The following is an 18,417-nucleotide window of genomic DNA, read 5'->3' as shown; positions in this document are numbered from 1 at the left end:
GTTAAGTTATCCTTTCTTCCCTTTCTTGGCAGAGAAGTAATAGCCTATAAATGTAGAATAAGGCATTACTCGTCAGAAATGGATGATATATTAAACTGTTTTTCTTAATTGAGTTTCTTTATTACAAGGCAAACTTCTATGGGTGACTAAAGGTGGGGTGAAGAATGGACAATCATTGGGGAAAATAGTTAAATAACAAAGATATTTTAAAATTGGCTTTTTTAAAATGTGTGAATTCTTCTCTTTCCTTTTCTATATCTCTGAGAATAGACTAAATAAATGAAATTCTCCCCACAAAATAGTATATAGTTTGGGACAAACTGTTCTGTTTGACTGGCCAGCAGATCATTCCATTTAATATGTATTTATTAAATGTCCTCTATGTACAAGGAATTGTGGTGGGCAGACAAGAGGCAGGGCAAGAGAAGGGAAACCCACCTCTCCTGACTGCAATTTTTCTAATTTTAGGGTTACAACAAATAGTAGGCAAAATGCTACCAAGTAGAAGGCTGAATTTCCTTTGAACAGAGATCAGAAGGTGTTATTACATCATAGTAATAATTCTATTTTTAAAAAACATGATTCCAGTGACATATATTGTTGGGAACTTGCTTTACAGAATAGAATTAAATGGGAATTTTTTTAAATGGTACTTGTGTTGATATTCAGTCATATTACTGAATTATAAATTTAAGTTGCAAAGAGACAAATTTGGCATAGAAATGTTTTACATGATGGTACATATGTAATCCATATCAAATTGTTTACTGTTTTAGGGAGGACAAAGGGGAAAGCAGGAGGAAGAAAATTTGAGACTCAAAAAAATGTTTAGTGATTGTTTAAGGGCAGCTAAGTGTCACAGTGGATAAATTCACTAGTCCTGTTGTCAGGGAAATCTGAATTAAAATTTAGCCTCAACACTTAATTAGCTTGTGACCCTGTGCAAGTCAATTTAACTTAAAAAAAATTGATTGTTTAAAAACTATCTTTATATGTAATTGGAAAAACTAAAATACTATTTAAATTTTTTAAAAGAGAAAAATTAGGTTTTATGTAAGGAAAAACTTCTAAATATTTAGGACCTTTCCAGAGTAGGATAGACTGTTTTAGGATGTAGTAAATTCCCTTTCACTAGAGATTTTTCAGATTACTCCTTTGGGGAAATTTTATAGAAAGCCTTCTTATTGAGGCTCCAATTAGACTCTATGACCCTTCTATTTCTAATGATCCAGCCCTACTTGATGCTGAAGAGACTAGAATTTCTCTGGCTCCTTTGTACAAGCCAGATTTTATGTCCTTTGATTTATTAATTATTATAGGACTAGATTCTATTTAATTGAGTTATTGAGAAACATCACAATGCAGAGTTGTTTGGTAATTATTGGAAAAAATGGTCCTGAGAGAGATAATGACCTAGGATAGTTTAGTCTTCAGAAATTAAGATCAGGTGTATACAAAGTGGTTGTCCATGAAGATCCCCAATCCCAAAAACCAAAGGATTTACTATAAACAAAAGTTAGTCCAAAAGCAGTAGCTACTTAGGAATATCTTTTTTTGTGAAAAATGAAAAACTCTTTGCTTTCTTAAATAGATCCCATTCCTTGAAAAATTATGAAAAAAATAAAGTATCTTTGGTAACCTCTTTGATGAAATAGAAAAAGTGAAGGACTTGGGTTCCATTCTGATTTTACCATTGTTATCATGAGACTTTAAACTACTCACCTAGCCTCTCTGGCCATTTGTTCTTTCATCTATGAAATTAAAGGGATTGGCCCAATGATTGCCAGATGCTCTTGCTCTAAAATACTTTACATACTCAACTCATCCTTCCCAAACAATGTCCCATGCTCTACAGCTACCATTCCTTTCTATATGTCATCAAAACTTCAGTTAGCTGTCTCAGCAGCCCAATAAGAAAGGAAAAATTTTCTTGACATCTATTATTCCCCCTATTCGAAAACCTACAATGGCAAAGAAGTTTTAATTTCCCCACCTTAACAAAGCAGTGCTGGTAATATTGGCTGGAACTCTGTTGGGCCAGTAAGCAATGGCTGGTATGCGATGCCCTCCTTCCCAGGTGGTCTGCTTGGTTGAGCTTCCCCCTGCAAGAGAAGTTGAAAGCCATTCATTAGCTTATGACTACAACTTAAAAATGCTTCTCATCAGCCATGGGTCAGTCAGATTGTTATTATGAGCTAAGAATTTCCAAGGATTAAAATAAAGGAGCCATTTTGAATCACTAAAACAAAGTTTGTTCAGTGGAACCCAGGGGGCTGGAAAAAAATGAAATCGTGTTTTACAGAAAAGTTTTAAAGATCAATAGAATTAACTATGAACATCCCCTCCACACCCTATCTCACCCTCTGTTGAAAGAGACCGAAATTTTAATAATTAATATGGAAAACACTCTTTCGAGCCAAACACTGTACACAGTTCACACATAAGTTAGTCATATATTCCCATGATGGTCTAGTATGAATAATGAAAACAATTATGCTTACTGAGAGAAGGAAAAAAAGAGACATGTGTTGATCTGTAGTCATATTACTGCAAACTGAACTTTGATGCTCCAGGCCAAGCATAACACACAGGAAATGCTCTAAATTCTTTGTTCTTTCTCATAACCAGCTTTCGAGAACCTCAATTTTTTTTCCTTTTCTTAAAAACAAAAATTTTATCTCTTATACTTAAATACATAGAACTTTAGAAACATATTTTGGTTATATATATCTTGTACTAAAAAAAATTTTTGTTAGCACTATTTTCTTTAATACTTGTTTCTCCTCAAAAATGAGGTCCAAGTTCATTCTGAATACCTCTTGCTAATGGAATAGATGCCTGCTCCTCCATTTCTGGAATGCATTCTCTCCTTATCTTCATCTGTAATTTTTCTCATCCTTCAAGGTCCAACTCAGAAGCCACCAATTCCACAAAGCCTTCTTTGATCTTTTTCCATCACTCTTTGGTTAAAAGTGATCTCTCTTTTCCTGCAAATTTTTAAGTCTTTTTTTGCTCCTATCATACTCTAACTTGTGTAAGAGGAGCCTAAAAAGCCTTTTCAGGTTTTGTTGGTCAAATTGACTTAGGAAAAGCCAGGAATGGAGTTAGTTCAGTAATAACTTTGTCCCTAGACTTAATTTTGGTTTTTTGTGTCTTTCCTCTGACTCATGGGAAATTGGCTTGGAGTTATTGGGAAACATCAAAATGCGGAGTTGTGGTAATTACTGGAAAAAAAATGGTCCTGAGAGAGATAATGACCTAAGATAGTTTAGTCTTCAGAAATTAAAATCAGGTGGTATACAAAGTGGTTGTCCACGGAGATCCTCAATCCCAGAAACCAAAGGATTTACTATAAACAAAAGTTAGTCCAAAAGCAGCAGCTACTTAGGAATGTATCTTTTTTGTTGTTGTTCTCAAGAGAATGGTACCTGGGGCTGAAAGTCTTTTGCAAGAGTCTCAGAAACCAAGACTCCGGGAGGAAAAGACAGCTCACTTCATACAGGGGTGGGAAGGAAGTGGTTTTATTTTTTTTTCTGGTCCATGGACAACTTGGACAGCTGCTACTCTAAAGGAACTGTTTTTAAAGGCTCAAGATCTTGCCCTAAAAGGTTGCTGTAGTGACTATACTTCTCAAAAGGAAGAAAAACCCAGAACTTTGGTGGAAGTTCTATAACTACATGCCCAGTGGGACCATATCCAGCATCATCTGACACAGACTATATCAATAACAGAGCATCATCTAATGGAGTCACATCTGGTACTGGTATGGTATGGACCATACATCCAGCAGAATAGGGGTGATGGTCAACCCTAGCAGAACAGCATCCAATAGAAGCTGCATAATTAGCAGTATTTGACAAGTATAGTGCAATGACATCACTAGAAGATAGCAGAATTTGCTACTGTCTCATTAAAATTAAGTTATAAATTTTTAAAAACCTCTGACTAATAGAGGTGCATATATAATCCTATTTTTATTGTTCTTTGTATATTAAATTGTTTATTAGTTAATTATTAGGCTAATATTTAATTAATAATTACAAAAAATTATTTTTAAAAGCTAAAGTAAAAAAAAAAAAAAGGAAGCAGTCTTAACAGCAACAGGGATGTGAATAACACTTAACCACAGGTATTCTCTCCACTTGTGCTCCTCCACACACAGACCATGTTTTATGGGAAAATGTTTAATTGGTATTTTTCATTGTGCCACTAGGTGACACCATAGTGCAAAAAGCGCTGTTCCTTGGAGTTCAACTACTGACTCAGACCTTAAGCACGTCAAAGTTCGCCTCAGTTTCCTCATTTGTAAAATGGGAATCACACCAGCCCATTAATCCCAAGGTTGTTATGAGGCTCAAATGAGGTAATATTTGTTAAATATTTAACACAATGCCTGGTACATAGTAGGGGCTACATGCTAAATATGCATTTGCTGATTCCTCACCTCTATGCCATTTCTTTAAATGATTTTGCTTTGAAATGGGAAAATGCTATTAAATGACCAACAATTTAAAAAGAAGGAACAATAAAGTAAAACTGAATTTTGCATGATAATAATGACCAAGTATGGCTTGGAAGAGAAGTTGAGAAAAAAATTACCTTTCTCTCTTCATTGCAGAGGTGGGACACTGTGGGTGTGGAATATTGAATATGCTATGAAACGTGATTAATTTGTTGATTGTTTTTGCTGAACTGATTTTTCTCCCTTTTTTATTTTTTATAAAGAGTGGTCCGTTGGCTAAAGTGAGGGGAAGGATATACTTAGAAATGAATATGATGTAAAAACAGAAGGTTACAGACAGGGGCACAACTTAAGCAATGTGGTCAAAGTACTCTGAAGGAGACCTCCTGGTGGACTTCCAGAGACTTCCTCTCTTTCGGACTCTCTAGCAGATGACCCCAGCCCAGACAGATGCAGAGGCATCCCCAACAACCTGTAAATGCTCCTTCATCCATCCTTCCCTGCCGGTCTGCCCCTCCTCCCACTGGATGGAAAGCCCAGGATGTAGAATGTTGCTTCCCAGTGGGAAAGGTTATGCAACAACCTGATAGCATAAATTATAAACTGTCAAGGTCTCCTAGGCGCAGCAGGATGCCAAATACACAAACACAACAGAATGCTTCCTCATCACTGGGAGATGCAGAGGGGGAGGGGAGGCACAGCAATTCTGCTCTTCAAATTAAGCCAAAGAAGCAGACAGAGGGGCATTCATCTTGGGGAAAAAACAAGTCGTCACTTCCACACTAAATAGGAAATTAGGTCTGGGGGTAGTGTCAGGAAGGGGAGGAGTGGTGACTCCCAGGACCCTGAATCTGAGTCATATGTTACATGGGATTATTATATAGAGAGAAATCAAATGACCTTAACATTTGTGTGTATATGTGTATCATAGACCCCTCCAGCAGCCTAATGAAACTTATGGGTTCTTTCAAAGAAAAAACTTAAATACATGCAATAAAAATGTATTAGTTTACAAAGGAAACCAACTACAATGAACCATCACTTTCAAAATATTTTAAAGGAAAAGTTCACAGACTCCAGGCTAAAATCACCTTTGTCTTTGAGGTCATCCAATCTACTCCCTTAATTTTACAGCTGAGTACACAGATATTCAGAAAATTTTCTCTAATTTCCCAATATTACACAACGCCCAGACGAATTCCCCCTCTTCAGAAAGTCCTCCAGTGGCTCCTAACCTATAACTGGGGCTTGTACAGGGGCTGAAGTCTCTCCTTTGATCTGGAGAAATCCAGGGTCCCAAGTCCCTCCCCCTTAACCTATTCTTGCTGGTGAGAAGCCAAGGAGAGAATGTGGTCCACCCACTTATCCTTCTCGGAAGCCTTCGCATCAAGCTGAGCATCCCCACCAGGAGACAACAAAGTAAAAGGAGGGTTCCTGCCTCATCAGATCAGTTGCTCTCTGTTGCTGCCTCATCAGGTAGCAAAAAGGGACAAAAGGGAACATGCTTTATGAAGTGCTTGAGAGCCAAGGCATCTCAGTCTAATACAAGTTGTTTTTGAGAAGAGGTGGTATCCCACATGATTGTGAAAATACCAGTCATCTTCAGTCACCCTTTCATCTGATCTCAAAGTGTTTTTCTAAGCAGGATCCCCCACAAAATGCTGATATTCAAATGAGAATGAAATCAAGTCTAGACCCCTGACTGAAACAGGACCCCCCCATGATTCAGTCTCCAATTCTACAATTCTAATATACTCAGCTCAAATTCTTTATACTTTCTCAGGTGTTTAAAATCCACATAATTCAAAATAGCATAGGCTATAATCCTGGATATGAATCATTTAAAATGTTTCCTTTTTTTCTAGTAAATTTGATAAGGAATGCAATTTGAATTACTTTCAAATTTATAACTTTTAAAAAAAAGACCTAATTTGGATTTATTATGAAATTACTTGCTCTGTGCCTCTTCCAATTTTCTTCCACTGATTTCCTTTACCTCCAATACATATTTAGGTCAAAGCTTCTTAAACTGTGGATTACAACCCACATTTGGGGGTCACATAACTGAATGTGAGGGTCACAAAATTATGATTTATTACCAATAAATGTTTTATTTATAGACCTATTTTGTATATCTATTTGGGGTTACATAAAAATTTCCTGAGCTAAAAGGGGTCATGAGTGGGAAAAAGTTTAAGAAACATTGTTCTAAGGTAATGTCAAAGTGTATTCTGGGGATTCCTGAGTACCTTCAAGATCCTTTCAGAGAGTCTACAAGGCAAAAACTTTTCGTAATAATTCTCACATGTTTTAATTTCTAATTCGGGAAATAGCAATAGTTCTTTGGAATCTCTAGTATTTGTTAAGCATATAAAGGAGTTCTGATACCACAAAACTTTGAGAATGCTGCTCTACAGCAGGCTTTAAAACTTTAGGATGGTTTGGGCATCATTTCAGAGACAACACTGGATTTGGAGTCAGAGGACTTAGCTTTTGGGAGAGAGGGAGGAATGGAAGGAATAGGGTGAGGGAAAAGGGAGATGGAGAGAAGGAAGGAAGGAGAAAGAAAGACAGAGACAGACACACAGACAGAGAGACAGAGGGAGAAAGAGAGAGAGAGAGAGAGAGAGAGAGAGAGAGAGAGAGAGAGAGAGAGAGAGAGAGAGAGACAGAGAGAGAGAGAGAGAGAGAGAGAGAGACAGAGAGACAGAGAGAGAGAGAGAGAGAGAGAGAAGGAGGGAGACACAGAGAGGCTTAGCAGTTAACTGGAGAGAACAATATAGTCAGGAGAACTGGCTTTTCCCAACTAAAACACTATTTAGCTATGTTTCAGTTATTTCACCTTGGAGTCATAGAGCCCTCACCTGGAAAACAAAGGGTTTGGAGCAATTAATCTCTGAGCTACCTTCTGGTTTTAAATCTTAAGTTAAAAGGTCGATTTGATTGTAGGGTTATACTTTTCTGACAAAAACTACTGAGAGTAGTAGGATAGAGTCAGGTCCTCATGAGGAAACAGGGGGTAGCATTCCAACTGTCCCCAAAGTCACACGCTGCACTTCTCAAAGGACACATTATGAAGAACATAGTGTGGAAGTGAGTACTCAATAAAATTATAAAAAGCATGTGATCTCTGTAGTTCAAATTCAGAGAATAACATCCAAAGTCTAAACTCCAGAAACTGTTGTATCTGTATATGTGAGCCAAGACATTTTTTCTCCTACAATTCTTGCTTCCCCCCTCATTACACCCCCCACACACACACACACCTCATTCTTACTCCTCAAAATATACTCTTGGAGGGAACAGGCCTTCCTGTAACTTTAGAAGAGACCAGGATGTTATATTATACTAGGGAATTTTTTCTTCAGAGCCAAAAAGGAAGCATGGTGTAGAGAAACAGGAGATCCTGGGCAATCAGGCTGCATCCCAGTAATAATGCCAGCTGTGTGATCTTGGGTAAATTATTTCCTCTCTCAACTCCAGTGCCCTTACCAATTAAACCCAAAGGTTGGATTTAATGTTCACTAAGATCCCTTCAAGTTCCAAAAAAAAATCTATTAATTCTGATATCTCTGCTTGCTCTGCAACCACATTTCACATTATAGTTATTTATAACTTCTGCTCTGTAGGTGAGAGCCTTATGCTAATGAGAACAGTAGGGTAGATACAGTACAATCACTTAGCAGGTCAGTTAGTTTCAAAATCAGAAAAAACCCTCTTCCGTGGTCACAAACCACTTCCTCCAAACGTAAGTAGAAGTTTCAAAAATGCATCACAAAAGGGATTGAGATATCATATGTCCTATAGATTGTCCTCTTCACTCCATTCTCTCTGGGAAGTATAAGGTTCCTGGAGGAAGAAAACTGTGTCATCTTGATTTTTGTATCCCCAGGACTGAACAAAGTGCCTTATACTTAGTAGATTCTTAAATGTTTATTTTGAGTTCTAGGGAAGGTAGGTGATTGACCAAAGCCCCAACAGAATCAGAACTCCAATAAATTTCTAGTCTATGGATTTTTTCATTATACAACATTATCTCAGTCCTAGTAGCTAGTCATAAAGCTAAAGAGCCCTCATTTTAACAAGATGATCCATCTAGAAAAGAGTTTTATTTTTTTTTTTTAATTTTATTCTAAAAAAAAAGAAAAAAAATAAAACAACAAAACACAACATTGTCATGTGGCCAGCAGAACATCAGGGAGGATACAAAATACATAACAATAACTTTTCAGGTCAAGAAAAGATATATAATAGTAGAAGAAATTATATTCATGAATGTTCATCTTTGCTTCCTTATAGGTTATTCTGATGTTCTCTGTTGCACAATTTTCTTTTTTTTACTTGATTCCTTTTTTCTCCTTTATCCCCCCTACCTTCCCCAAGCAGGCTATAGTTAAGTACAGATATATTTATATTTACACATATATGTAAACACACATGTATATATACACATATGTATACATATACCCACACACATACACATATAAATACATTCATACCACTCACAAACTCATACAATATACATATGTCCACATATACATATATAGAAAGCAACATGCATATATATTTACATATACTCAGTCACCAAATATGCACATGTATTTACCCATTTCTAAACATGCATCTAAAAGAACATTAGTACCGCTGACATATAATGTAAATTTCTCTCTTTATTGAATCTTTAAGTTCGATTTTGTCTAAGATCAATGATTACTGGCTATCCTTTCTTTTTTCTGGTAAATGCTACTTCTAATCTTTTGTAGTGCTTGTGTATATCCTTCTTATTCCTGCTAACTTATGCTTTAATTCTATTCCTTAACTTGCCTCCTTTGACCATGGATACTTCCCTCATCGTTTGCTTCCCCTCTACCTCCCTCTCTCCTTTATTTCTTTATAGATTTTGGAGGGTACTATAGCCTTCTTTACATATACATATACATGTATATATATACATATATACATATATACATATATATATATATATATATATATATATATATATATATATATATATATATATATATATATATATATATATGGATAGTATTGCCTATTTATCCCATTCCCATTCCCAATGTGAGCAACCCCCTCTAGTGCTATTCTTTCTATGCACCTCATTTGTATAACATAATTACTATTTTTACCTTTACATAGCTGGTTTTGCTTTTTTAGAGTCATTACTGATGTCAATCTTGAACATATTATATATACATTTCCATATTAAAATATAAATAATTTGTTCATGTTAAGTTCCTTGAAATTGATCTTTGATATTGGCTCTTCTATGTTAAATTTTCTATTGAGTTTAGGTTTGGTTGAAAGAAAGGCCTGAAAAATCTGCAAGTTTGTTGAATGTCCTTTTTTTTTTCTTTCAACATTATGGATAATTTTGTTGAATACGATATTTTTGGCTATAGGTCTAGTTCTTTGATTGCCAATATATAAGATTCCAGGACCTACAATCTTTTATTGTGGCTGCTGATAAGTCCTGTATAATTCTAATTGTAACTCTAGAATATTTGAATTTATTTTTGTTTGTTTCTTGCAAATTTTTCTATTTGATCTAGGGAGTTGGAAATTTGGCAACAATATTCTTATGTGTCTTCCACAAAGAATCTCTTTGAGGATTTTTTCTATTTCTACTTTCCCCTCTTGTTCCATCACTCCAGAACAATTTTCTTGGATTACTTTGTGCATTATTGTGTCAAGATTCTTTTTTTGGTCATGGCTTTCAGATAGCTCAATTATTCTTATATTTTTTTCTTTTTGATCTGTTCTCCAGATCTGTTGTTTTTTTTATAAGATGTTTCACATTATGTTCTATTTTTTCATTCTTTACATTCTGCTCTGTTATTTCTTGATCTCTTATAGCTTCACTGGCTTTCCCTTACCCAATTCTAAAGTTTTTTTTAACAATTTTTAAACATTTTTGTTATACAGCAAAGAATACAATGCCTGAATCATATTTTAAATATTCAAGATTGATAGATCATATCTATCTAAGGAAAAAAATAAACAAGAAACCACAGTTCAGACATAGTAGACTTAAAAAGCTCAAAAAGTATGCTGTCAAAAGCATGATGCCAGACTCGGTTTGCTCCCATCCACCCACAGTGTCCTGATTCTAATTTTTAAAGAGTTATTTTCATCTTTAAGATGCTATCTCCTTTTCTAGTTGGTTAACTTTTTTAATAATCTTGTTTTTCTTGGATGGTTTTTATTTATTTTTTTACTTTTTCTTCAATGTTTCTCATTTGATTTATAAATTATTTTTTGAGTTCTTCTATAAATTCTCTCTGGACAGGAAACCATTTCATGTTATTTTTTGGAGTAGAAGAAGATTTTTTTACTTCAGTGATGATGAAAGTTGGCTTTCCCTATTCCCATAATAGGTTTCTACGGTTGAGTTTTCTTCTTTGTTGATTCTTTTTTCTTTTTAAATGAGATTAGTGTAAGCACCTCAAATCATGGGGTGAAGGGGATGGTCCTTCTAGGTTCACTTCAGCTCTCTCCTCTGACTGAAACCTCAAACCAAACTCTTCTCTCCTGCAAGTGATGGAAGCCAACAGAGTCCCTGCCCCATTGCTTCTGCACAAACAGGTGTGCTGGTTCCTTCCTTTTTGCCCAGGGCCTGCAGCACAGCTAGGCCTGGCATTCCTGATCAGCTGAGGTTCTCTCAGTTTTCCTGGGTCCAGACCCTGGACTCCACAAGCAATTTAGAAGATGAAAGTTTCTGTGGTTCTTGCTGAGGCTCTAGAGGCTATATCTATTCCCTCTTCCAGATTGTCTCCTAACAGTCAAATTACTCTTTTTCAAAGTGCCATGGTCAATGAGAATGTGAAGAGATTAGAAAAACTGTCTCCTTTCTATCAATAGAGATTCCCTCTCTCAGGAGACTGTTTTTTTTGTTTGTTTGTTTGTTTGTTTTTTGTTTTGTTTTTTCCTTTACTTAATGCTCTCAGCTTTGAACTGCCTGCAGATCTAATAGCTCAATCTTTTTATGGCCCGAAGAAATAAAGATAGTTTTTTGCTCAACCAATCAAGGCATTTATTTGAACTTCAGAAATGTATGGCCACAAATTTACAGTTAGTTTTAATGCCTCATTGCCACATTAAAACTTCATCAACTATGATTAAATCCTGTGACTGAATCACTCTCTAAGAGGTAACCTGGGAACATACCTTCCTAAGATGCTGGGTGGCAAGGATAAAAAGGTCCTGGGTATTAAAGTTTGCTCATGGACCATCAAAATCTAAATCTCTCATTATTTACAATCAATTTTTTGGTTTTCTACTTTGTGATTCTCATAACATATATTATAGAATCACAAGATCATAGGGGGAAAGAAAGTCAGAAATTCTGTAGAATTCAGAGAAAGAAGACATGAAGAGTTTACTATGGATCTTTTTAGTCATGAAAGACATTATGAAATAGGTGAAATTATAGTTGGACCTTTAAGGATGAATAAGATTTACATTAGCTGGATTAGGAAGCAGTGCTGAAGAAAAAATTACAAAAGACCAAATGCAAAGGCAGAAAAGGTGAAAGTTCTCTTTGGGACCAGTTTGGCTGGAGTGGAAGGCTTGTTTCATATGAAAGAACCATGAAAAACCATGCTAGAAAAGTCAATTAAGGACTAGACTATTCTTCTTTTTTGTGAACTCACTACCATTTTACTAGGGCAAGAATGATACCTTTGAGAGAAGAATATGAATTGGTATATCAGGAGCAGGAAACTCAGTTTCCCAATGTAAGCTACCATACTAAATCCCAGATGAATCCCTTTTTACCAAAATAGAGGAGAAGATCAATTCCCTACCTCTATTAGTTTGCCATAATCCAGTAAAAGGTCCCGCATTTCCTGACAGCTCACACTTTTGAGACCATGGGCCATTGTCCCCTAAAAGCAGAAGATACAAGATATAAAAATTAAGACAACTTGTCGTAATCATTTATGTCATCCTAATTCAAACAAAAATCAACATTTGTATTTTTGTTACTTAAAGCATTAGGTAATCTTAATAAATTGTCAACAGATATTCTGACTACCAACACATGGATTAATGGGATCAACAATAACAATACTGAATATTCACATAGTTCTTAACAGTTTTCAAAGTTATATACACACAGATGTACATGTGTATGTATACATATGTATGTAAATATGGTATATGCCTTCCCTATGTGTGAAATATACATCTATAAGGTTCTGATAAAGGCCTCATTTCTAAAATATGTAGAATTGATTCTAATTTATAAGAAATCAAGCTATTCTCCAATTGATAAATGGTCAAAGGATATGAACAGACAATTTTCAGATGATGAAATTGGAACTATTTCTACTCATATGAAAAGATATTCCAAATCACTATTAATCAGAGAAATGCAAATTAAGACAACTCTGAGATACCACTACACACCTGTCAGATTGGCTAAGATGACAGGAACAAATAATGATGAATGTTGGAGGGGATGTGGGAAAACTGGGACACTAATACATTGCTGGTGGAGTTGTGAAAGAATCCAGCCATTCTGGAGAGCAATTATGCCCAATAAGTTATCAAACTCCCTTTGATCCAGCAGTGCTACAACTGGGCTTATATCCCAAAGAAATACTAAAGAAGGGAAAGGGACCTGTATGTGTCAAAATGTTTGTGGCAGCCCTTTTTGTAGTGGTTAGAAACTGGAAACTGAATGGATGTCCATCAATTGGAGAATGGTTGGGTAAATTATGGTATATGAAGGTTATGGAATATTATTGCTCTGTAAGAAATGACCAGCAGGAGGAATACAGAGAGGTTTGGAGAGACTTACATCAACTGATGCTGAGTGAAATAAATAGAATCAGATCATTATACACTTCAACAATGATACTGTACGAGGATGTATGCTGATGGAAGTGGATTTCTTCAACATAGAGAAGAGCTAATCCAATTCCAATTGATCAATGATGGACAGAATCAGCTACACCCAGAGAAGGAGCACTGGGAAATGAATGTGGACTATTTGTACTTTTGGTTTTTTCTTCAGGTTATTTTTACCTTCTGAATCCAATCTTTCTTGTGCAACAAGAGAACTGTATGGATCTATACACATATATTGTATTTAAGATATACTTTAACCTGTTTAACATGTATGAGACTGCCTGCCATCTAGGGGAGGGGGTAGAGGGAGGGAAGGGAAAAATCAGAACAGAAGTGAGTGCAAGGGATAATGTTGAAAAATTACCCATGCATATGTACTGTCAATAAAAAGCTATAAAGAATATACATATATATATACATATATATGTATGTATATAGAGAGAGATATGTAGATATATTCTCTATATAATATATAGTTATTTTGTTATTGTGGATCAATCACTTCACTAGTGTCTGATTCTTCATGAACTCATTTCAGGTTTTCTTGACAAAGAGACATTTCCTTCTCCAGCTCATTTTATAGCTGAGAAAACTGAGGCAAACAGGGTGATTTGCCCAGGGTCACATGGCTAGTAAGTATCGGAGAACAGATTTGAACTCAGATCTTGGCTCTAGGCCTAGTACTCTACTTACTCACAGAGACACATACATGTGTATGCATATAGAGAGACCACTCAATGCTTTAAATAACAAAATACAGACTTTTGACTTTTACTTGAACACATATATGTGTATATGCATATTTATATTTTTTCCTTAGATGATTCTCATAATCTTATGAAGTAGATAGTATAAGCATTCCCTCATCACCACTACTTTGTCGATTAGAAAGTTAAAGTTCCAAGGTCAAGTGATTTTCCCATAGTTATATAGCCAATAAATGGCAGAGAGGAGCTCAATTCCATGTCTTCTGACTTACATTAAATGCTCATTCCATGATTCCACAAGAAACCAAAGTTGTTTGATTCATCCCTGCTTGCAACTATTAGCTTCACACAAGTAGGGAAAAAAATCTTTTCCCCAGACACCAATCCAACCCAGCAACAATCATGCATCACCCAGGTCCCATTACTAACAAGAGAAGAGAAGGTACAGCCTATGCCTATTTTTAGATAACTCTAGTCCATGAAGGAGAGTACATTCCGATTACTTGAGCACTCTATATTACTATATTAGCATATTTCGTTTTAAATGTGGTCCCTTTCTTAAAGGAATTCACTGTTATACTGGTTTTGGCCCTGATTTCCTTTCAGATACCGAGACGGATATGTTCTCCTCAGATTAAATATATTTTACCTGGGACCCTTTTACGTGACTTTCTAATTCTCCTTTAGACCTGGATCCAAATGAGGGAATGAGTTCAATAAGTCATCTCTAGTACCCTGAAGTCACTACAATTCAGCTCAGTTTTGTCTAAATGGCCAAAAGCCTTCATATCTGAGTAATTATGAGCCTACAGCTTTGGTCTGAGAGGTGACAATATTCAGCTCCTGCTCATTCCTCCCACACATAGCAATGATCTGATAAATATTTGTAGAATTGAACTGAACTGAAGTGAATTATAGTTATAAGAAATCTGTATTAAGTGATCTGTCTTAAGTGATTTCTCCTTTAATGAAATATAACTCTTTTTAGGTATTTCTTCTATTTTGGGAGTTTGGCAACAAGGATTTTAATCTGGGTTATACATTACATCTTAGTTAGGCTAATGGCTTTTTAGTACTTACCTGTGAACCAGAGGAATGTGTTTTCTTTCACTGTGCTGTCAACTTTGTCCTTTATCCTGCCGACCAAGTTGTCCATCTCCTGCAAACTTTTCCTATACAGCCTTTGACCCTTTAAGTCTGCTGACTGATGAGTCACAATCAAAGGAACATGCATGTGAGTTAGGGCAAGATACAGAAAGAAAGGTCGACCACTGTCACTGAAATAGAAATGGGGAAAATAGTCAAATTTCAGTTATCTGTATGAAGATTCACCAGAGCCATTTATTTCAAATTTTATTAATATTTTAAATTTACCTTCCCTTTCTATCCATAATACTCTTATCATACCGTATCCCTCTCCTTAGTCCAATCAGTTTGTATAGTTTTCATGAAAACCCTTCATAATCTGGTTGCTTTCTACATTTTTGGTCTCCTTATACTTTACTCCTTTCCACATACTCTATACAAACAATGGCCTCCTTGTTATTCCTCTACCAACTCAAGGGCATTTTCATTGGGTTTCCCCATGCCTGGAATCCTTTCCCTCATCTTTACCTCATAGTTTCCCTGGCTTCCTTCAAGTTTTGGCCAAAAAGTCTTTCCCAGTTCCCCCATTGCTAATGCCTTCCTCTGAGATTAACTCCAATTTATCCTGTATTTATCTTTGTATATATAGTTATTTCAGTGTTGCTCCTGTCCTCTCCCATTTTTTAAGTTTCTTGTCTATTCTTAATATTCCCAATATTTAGCATAATGCCTGGCACAGAAGATGCTAATAAATGCTAGTTGACTTGAGTTATATATGCCCAGGTAACTTAAAGTTGTTTTGGTGTGAGCCTGAGGGGAAAAAACATAAAATTAATCTACTGGGAAAAATTTTATATGACATATCTGTTATGCCTTGTTGTCACATGTGCCATAGCACAATTTTTAAAAAATGTATTTCTTTTAGATGTTAATTTACCTTATCTGTAACCATACCTCCATCCCCCTTATTAGTAAAATAAATGGTTAAAAGAAGTAAAATCCAAGAGCCAAACATAACCACAATAGATTCTGTGATCTAATCCATTAGACTGAAATAAATTTTTATTAGCCTATCAAACAACTATTATTAGAGGTCCTTATTTTTTAAAAAGCTATGAACTTAAAAAATTTATTTTTTCCTTGTCACTGCAGCCTATTCTCCTACCTATGGTTCCCTCTAATCCCTGTACTCAAGAATCCACAAAGTCAAGATCTGAAAATAACTCAACTGGATAGAGTGTGATGGTATTAGAACAGAATGAAATTTGATAAAGATTGGAACAGAATGAAATTTGATAAAGATAAATGTAAAATCCTTCACCCAGATCCAAATAATGTACTTTAAAACTATAAAATGGGGGAGTTGTGTATAGACAGTTGCTCCTGCACTAAAGAACTGGAGATTTTAGTGGACCACAGCCTGGAACAAGTCAATAGTATATTCTGAAAGCCAGAAAGATAATGTTATCCACAACTATATTAAAAAAGCACAGGAGCATCAATGAGGTAAGAGCAAATCTAGTATCACTGTTCAGTTCTGGGCGTCACTTTTTAGGAGTTAACAGAGATAAGTTGCACCCATTAAGAAGAGGGTAACTAGAAGGTCAGGGAATGGGAGTATCAGATCAATGGATAAACCAGGAGTATTTAGCAAGAGGGGAAGAAGAGACTAAGTGGAGATTAATATAGCCATCAGAGTTAGTAAGTAGAAGCATCCTAATAATTAGACCTCTCTAGAAAATTGTTGTTGTTGTCTTGAAATGTTCTAGGTCACCCTTCCGTGGGAATCTTTTTGCAGAAACCAAATACATCCTTTAAGGGATATGGTAGAAAGGATTGTTCGCCAGCTGGGTAATTCTAATTCTCCCTAGTACCTCTTCCCACGAAAGACTAGAAACCCATGATGATTTGTCTTCAGCAGAGAATGTCAATAATGTATTAGTCTGTGACATATATTAGATGGGGAAACAGAGTTAGTTTAGTCCTTTATTCTAAGTGAACCCATACCTAAATGATACTAGTTATATGGATTGTTTACAAGTTATTTGGGAGAAGCTCTATGGAAAAGTATATGAAAAAATGGGACCACAGGTAATCACCTAAAATAGGACATTTTGCCACCCAATGGTTAAAAAGATACCATGGCATATTGGACTACCTGCCATTTAGGGGATGGGTTGGGGGGAAGGAGGGAAAATTTTGGAATAGAAGGTTTTGCAAGGGTCATTGTTGAAAAATTACCCATGTAATATGCTTTATAAATAAAAAGCTACGGAAAAAATTTTTTTAAAATAAGAATTAAAAAAAAAAAAAAAAAGATCATAGCCACTATCATGGCTCAAGGAAATGACGATTTGGGACTTTTAGTACCTCCTCCTCAAAGAGTCTTTTCACTTGAGTGACTTTGGATCTCTGTATATACAAATAGATGATTTCAATAGCAATATATCAGGGTAGAAAGAGCAAAAGATTTTAAATTGGGAGAATTTGAATCCAAGTCTTCTTTTTTTTTTCACTCATTATATTATAGCCTATCCTGTGGAACTTGGGACTTTGATTCCATGGGGATAGATATGAGCTCTGGCACAGTGCAGCCTGGTGGTTCAGTAGATAGAATACTGGACCTGAAGTCGGGAAGATCTTACAAGTTCAAATCTAATCTCAGATACTTACTAGCTATGTGACCCTGGGAAAGAGAATTAACCCTGTTTTCCTAAGTTTCCTCATGTTTTTGTAAAATGAGCTAGAGAAGGAAATGGCAAAACACTTCAACATCCCTACCAAAAAAACCTTAAATGAGATCATAGTCAGATGCAACTGAATGATACAGTACTTTAAGGACTTGTTCTTTTTTTACTTTTATTTATTTATTTTATTATAGCTTTTTATTTACAAAATATGCATAGGTAATTTTTCAACATTGACCCTTGAAAAACCTTGTGTTCCAAATTATCCCCTCCTTCAATCACCTCCTTCCGTAGCTGGCAGGTAGTCCAATACATGTTAAATATGTTAAAATATATGTTAAATCCAATATTATACAGTTATCTTGGTGGACAAGAAAAATTGGATCAAGAAGAAAAAAGAACTGAGAAAGAAAACAAAATGCAAGCAAACAACAAGAGAAAGAGTGAAAATGCTATGTTGTGGTCCACAAGGACTTCTTCTTTAAGATGACAAAGCAATCCCTTCTGGGTCCACAGAACTAGGGGCTATGCTGAATATGACTGTCAGCTAAGCCTGGGAAAAGGCACCCATTCACTTTTTTAAAAAAAAAGGAGAGAGGAAAGGCTT

The 18,417-nt window shown here is 35.6% G+C and overlaps 1 protein-coding gene across 9 annotated transcripts in view; it reads right to left on the bottom strand.

Annotated features, from left to right (window-relative positions):
* The window catches only part of ARSG (arylsulfatase G), a 203,685-nt gene that overhangs the window by 28,260 nt on the left and 157,008 nt on the right, over nt 1-18,417 (bottom strand). For all 9 annotated transcript variants that reach the window (XM_074260599.1, XM_074260594.1, XM_074260593.1 and 6 more), the window contains 3 exons: nt 15,118-15,314; nt 12,283-12,363; nt 1,994-2,102 (listed from right to left, as the gene is read on the bottom strand). In XM_074260599.1, coding sequence (XP_074116700.1) covers nt 1,994-2,102; nt 12,283-12,363; nt 15,118-15,314 — 387 coding nt within the window. The remainder of the gene's footprint in view (nt 1-1,993; nt 2,103-12,282; nt 12,364-15,117; nt 15,315-18,417) is intronic.

The sequence above is a fragment of the Sminthopsis crassicaudata genome, chromosome 4 (genome assembly GCF_048593235.1).
Source record: "Sminthopsis crassicaudata isolate SCR6 chromosome 4, ASM4859323v1, whole genome shotgun sequence".
Taxonomy (NCBI): domain Eukaryota; kingdom Metazoa; phylum Chordata; class Mammalia; order Dasyuromorphia; family Dasyuridae; genus Sminthopsis; species Sminthopsis crassicaudata.
The sequence above is the reverse complement of the archived record's forward strand: the minus strand, read 5'-3'. Positions and strand labels throughout refer to the sequence as shown.